This window comes from Nematolebias whitei, chromosome 12, assembly GCF_014905685.2.
Source record: "Nematolebias whitei isolate Nwh7 chromosome 12, NemWhi1, whole genome shotgun sequence".
In the NCBI taxonomy this organism is placed as follows: domain Eukaryota; kingdom Metazoa; phylum Chordata; class Actinopteri; order Cyprinodontiformes; family Rivulidae; genus Nematolebias; species Nematolebias whitei.
Window position 1 is genome coordinate 1,031,048 of NC_056509.1, and position 5,224 is coordinate 1,036,271.

At 42.6% G+C, this 5,224-nt stretch overlaps 1 protein-coding gene across 1 annotated transcript in view; it reads right to left on the minus strand.

Annotated features, from left to right (window-relative positions):
• tube1 (tubulin, epsilon 1) overlaps positions 1-5,224 on the minus strand; it is a 156,361-nt gene that overhangs the window by 122,175 nt on the left and 28,962 nt on the right. Inside the window, exons 3-4 of the mRNA XM_037686049.1 lie at positions 2,961-3,148; positions 2,697-2,869 (exon numbers count right to left, since the gene is read on the minus strand). Coding sequence (XP_037541977.1) covers positions 2,697-2,869; positions 2,961-3,148 — 361 coding nt within the window. The remainder of the gene's footprint in view (positions 1-2,696; positions 2,870-2,960; positions 3,149-5,224) is intronic.

The following is a 5,224-nucleotide window of genomic DNA, read 5'->3' on the forward strand; positions in this document are numbered from 1 at the left end:
TCGGGTTAGCCACCCCCATAACGCTAAGGACGCTAGGGGGCGCTACATTATGAAGAACTCAGACTTCGTGGAGTCAATTCTCTAGTATCTTGCTGTAAAAGTTAAACATGACATTTCTTTTTCAGTAAACTTGCAGTTGACCGAAACTTGAACTTTGACCAACTTAAACAACTTGCTCATTGAAGACAGAAAATCAGACAATGTATCATTAACCTGATTTCTACTTTGAATGAGGATTAAAATCACTAATACTGTTTCACAGCGGATTTAAAAATGATTAGTTCACTTCAACATTTAAAAATGGTTTGAACTAAACAATTTGATTATCAAAACATTTGTAAAATAGTAATGATAATAGAAAAAGAGAGTGTTCTTTCAATTGATCAGTGCAGGACACTTAGAAAGTCTTCTGGATGGACTTGATCTTGTGTTTCTGGACTCAAATCAATGAAATACAGTTCTTGTTCCAGGCAGGCCCCTCAAGGCCAGATTCGACCTGAGGCCTAGTTCACTACACGAGCCGGGGTAGAGCCAAAACCTTCCCGCTAGATCATCCGATCTGGGAGAGGGGAGGAGAGGGACAGAAAAAAAGTCCCTTCATGTCAGCTGCCTCCTGGATTATGCCGAGTGTCTGGGCTCTCCCTTAGAGACAGGGTGAGAAGCTCGATCATCCGGGAGGGACTCAGAGTAGAGCCACTGCTTCTCCACGTCGAGAGGAGCCAGTTGAGGTGGCTTGGGCATCTGTTTAGGATGCCTTCTGGACGCCTCCCTGGTGAGGTGTTCCGGACACGTCCCACCGGAAGGAGGCCCAGAGGAAGACCCAGGAAATGCTGGAGGGACTATGTTTCTCGGCTGGCCTGCGAACGCCTCGGGATTCCGCGGAAGAGCTGGCCCAAGTGGCTGGGGAGAGGGAAGTCTGGGCCTCCCTACTTAGGCTGCTACCCCTGCGATCCGACCCCGGATAAGCGGAAGAAAATGGATGGATGGATGGAGATCCTGTCTAACTCTGAATGCTAGGAAATGCCTTGTATCTGTGACTTTCCTTCCCTCCATTGATTATACCATACCATACCATACCAACTTTATTTATAAAGCACCTTAAAACAACCATAGCTGACACAAAGTGCTGTACATTAAAACACAACATAATAAAAATGAAAATAAAAACAGTTTAAAAACAGAAAACATACAATTTAAAACTAGATCCTGCTGGTGTTAAAAACATACATTTTAAAAGCATACAAACTTTAAAAACTAGATCCCGCTGGTGTTAAAAGCCAAGTAGAATAAATGAGTTTTAAGACGAACTTTAAAAATGGACAGTGAAGGGGACTCTCTGACCTGCAAAGGCAAGTCGTTCCATAACTTAGGGCCCATGACAGAGAAAGCCCTGTCCCCTCTGAGCTTCCTTCTTGTTCTTGGTACCTCCAAGAGCAGCTGATCTGCTGACCTGAGAGACCGATAGGGTATGTAGGGATGAAGAAGCTCAGAGAGGTAAGCCGGGGCAAGATTATGCAGTGATTTAAAAACAAACATGAGAATTTTAAAATGAATCCTAAAATATACAGGCAGCCAGTGAAGTGAAGCCAGGACAGGGGTCACATGTTCCCTCTTTCGAGTTCCTGTTAAAAGTCGTGCAGCAGCATTCTGAACCAGCTGCAGACGTGAGAGCAGCAACTGACTGACTCCCAGATAAAGTGCATTACAGTAATCCAATCGAGTCGAAATAAAAGCATGGATCACCATTTCAAAATGCTGCCTGGAAAGAAAAGACTTCACTGACGCCAATCGCCTTAAATGATAAAAGCTGGACTTAACCACGGCTTTGATTTGGCTGTCCAATTTAAAATCACTGTCCACCTTAAAACCAAGATCTGTAATAACAGGTTTAAAAAATTTCTCCAAGGGTCCCAGGTCAATAGAGGAGGACTCACAGGAGCCACTGGGTCCAAACACCATCACCTCGGTTTTGGTTTTGATTATGGTGACATTATTTACATGAATGCTCTTACAAGAACCCTGCAGATGTTGGATGCTGTTCATCATGGTGCACTAAGATTCATAACTGGCTGTGATTATCGTACCCATCATTGCACCCTATATTCATTGGTTAACTGGACATCATTAACTTCACGCAGACTCTCTCACTGGTACATTTTCATCTTTAAATCACTTTTTGGTCTGCTGCCTTCATACATCTCCTCCTACATGTCTCTGCGTGAGTGCAGCTACAGCGTATGCTATCAGGACATTATTACCTGCAGTGTTCCATCAGTGCGGACTGAACTTGGCAAAAGGGCCTTCTCCTACTCCACTCAAGTTCCTTGGAATATCTTACAAAAAGACCTGAAGCTCTCGACCTTGACCTCTCTAATGAACTAATGGGGAACTATGGGCACTATCGAGACAGAAATAAAGCAGTTCCACCGGAACAGGGCCTAAATAAGGCACAAAAGAGTCCTACAAGGACCGGACCTGTGGATAAGAAGCTTTAGTTAGTTGTGGCGACCCCTGAATAAGGGAGTAGACAAAAGGGGGAAAAAAAGTATATATTTATAATAATTAATCATTACACCTCTGTTTTACCCAATTTTAATTACAAACTCAATTTTAGTTCAATAACTTTAAAAGATATAATTGCAGGTTTTAAACAAGGATTGAGCATGTTGCACTTGTTGTTTGTGTTTTTAACATACCTGGTAATATTGAGCAACAGTTTGGCCACAATATTATTCATGGCATCAAAGGGCTTTTCTGCTCTGCTGAGCCCACCCTGTCCAGAAGTGACAGTGCTGTCTCTCTTGACCACTGAGCTTGGATTTCCTCCATGAGACATAAGATTTATGTTGTTCACAATGTCCATTAAAGACTGGAAAAGAAGTGATATAAAATAAACATTAAATCAAGGTTAAGTTGTCTAAAACAAACATGTTCAAGGGGAATACCACTTTTTTATAGACCTGGTTTTCAACAGGCAGGACACAGTCAGCGTGCTCTGTTAGTTCTCTCATGGCAAGGACGCTGTTATACGGAGATGTGACGACATCATCCTCCACCGACGGATACATGGACGTGACAATGCGACACACATCAGGGAACTCTTCTTCCAGTAGGCTGAGAACTCTTGTCCCCAGGCCCGAGCCAGTACCTTAAATGCACCATCAGCGTGACAGTCAGAATTCCAGTAGTAAAATAACTGTTCAAAATCTGGACTGACATAATTTAGTTCACACTATGAGAACTTAAAAACACTCTCCATTATTTTTTAAAAGGAAATATGTTTTCCACAGCTAGAAGTCAACATACTGTAAGAATTACAAGGATCTTGTAATATTACCTGTTTTTAAATCTGTGTAGTGTGTCATATTTTTAAAGTCTTGTTTACATCTCAACACCAGAGATCATAATAGTCAGCAGAAAGTTTGGTTCATACTTGGCTTTGTTTTGTTTCTTCATAAGCCTTCTTCACAAGAGGAGATTTTCTACTGAAGGTTTGCTCTCGTGACAGTATGAGGGAAGGGCTGATTAAGGGTTGGGTGGTGGCTAAATAGACAATGGGAAACATCCAGCCATCCATCCATTATCTTTACCCGCTTCTTCCTTTTTGGGTTGCAGGGGTCGCTGGTGCCCATGTCCAGCAGTCACTGTGCGAGAGGCAGGGTACACCCTGGACAGGTTGCAAGTCCATCACAGGGCCACATAGACAAACAAGACAAACAACCATTCACTCTTGTTAGAAATTTTATCTAGACTGACCCTGAATTTCTGATCTGCTCAGAGACGGGATTATAATGAAATTATAACCCGGTTCTGACTGGGTTAAACGGAGCTAGTAACTCTACAAAGAGTCTTGCAGGGATTGAATATCTCTCAAGACTGAGGAAGTCTTTCGGATGAAAGACAAAACCTTTCTACTTTTGTTGTTGTTGTTGTTTTGCTTTGTTTTGTTTTCTGAATGTCCAGAGGACCAGATTTAACCTTTTTAGAATTTTTTGACCTTGATTGTTGAGCATGCATCAGGATACCCTCAAGGAATAGTTTATTTTGCTGGCTACATCACGTAGAAAAGCTTTTGAAGCACTGTCTCATTTTTTTTTCCTTCATGTTAAACCAGGTAAGATCCCTTGAGATCACACTTAGTCACTCCCCCCATACACGTGACAGGTTGTGCTCCACTTCTGCGAAGGAGGAGTCTAGGGTCTATAAACATCCGACCCTTCCGGCTCCTGATCTCGTGTCGTGTACCGGACCAGCCAGCGCTATAAACTGTAACCTTTTCCTGCCTTGATTTTAATACAATTGGTAAAACTGAATCCACGTTTACTTGATTTATTGATAGTGTGAGTTGCCGCTTTTGAGGGAGGTCCGATCTGGGGGAACAGCGTGGGCTGGAGGCGGGTCCTGGGTCCGAGAGGAGGCCTGAGGCCCACGGCTAGCAACAGCTAGCTGAGTGACCTGTGACCCGAACCAGTCTTTGCAGTAATGTATTTTGGGGTTTAAAAGCCACTGGGACGTTATGTTTAGAAAATAAACATCTCAGTTTCTCTGATACTTCCACAACATATGGAATGACCACTGGTCTGGGTCTGGGTTCCTCCTTTTCACCTGATGGCTGGCTGGAGTCCTGTTAGGGTTTCTTCTCTGCTTTCAGGAAGGCCCAGTTAGGGTATCCACATTGCTCTAGAGCCTGTGTTGTGTGGGATTTCTCCTTCTGCCTGGCTCCTGAGTTAGTGGGGACGCTGTCTGCTCTGTGGTACAGAGTCCTGATGACTCCTAACTTGTGCTCCAAAGGGTGATGGGAGTCAAACTGCAAATACTGGTCTGTGTGGGTGAGTTTGCGGTACACCTCAGTTTGCAAATGTCCTCTATCAGAAACTGAGACCTCACAGTCCAAGAAAGCCAGCCTGACATTTTTTACATCTTCTCATGTGAACTTGATATATTTATCCACAGAGTTGATGTGATCAGTGAAATGTTGGACTTCTCAGGAACAATATTTCACTGATCACATCATCTCTGTGGATGAATATATCAAGTTCACAAATCAAACAAGAACAACACAAAACACAAGAAAACAAAAAGAGAAATTATTAATCACATCAGAACATGAAAATGGTTTGACATATACAGGTCCTTCTCAAAAAATTAGCATATTGTGATAAAGGTCATTATTTTCCATAATGTAATGATAAAAATGAAACTTTCATATATTTCAGATTCATTG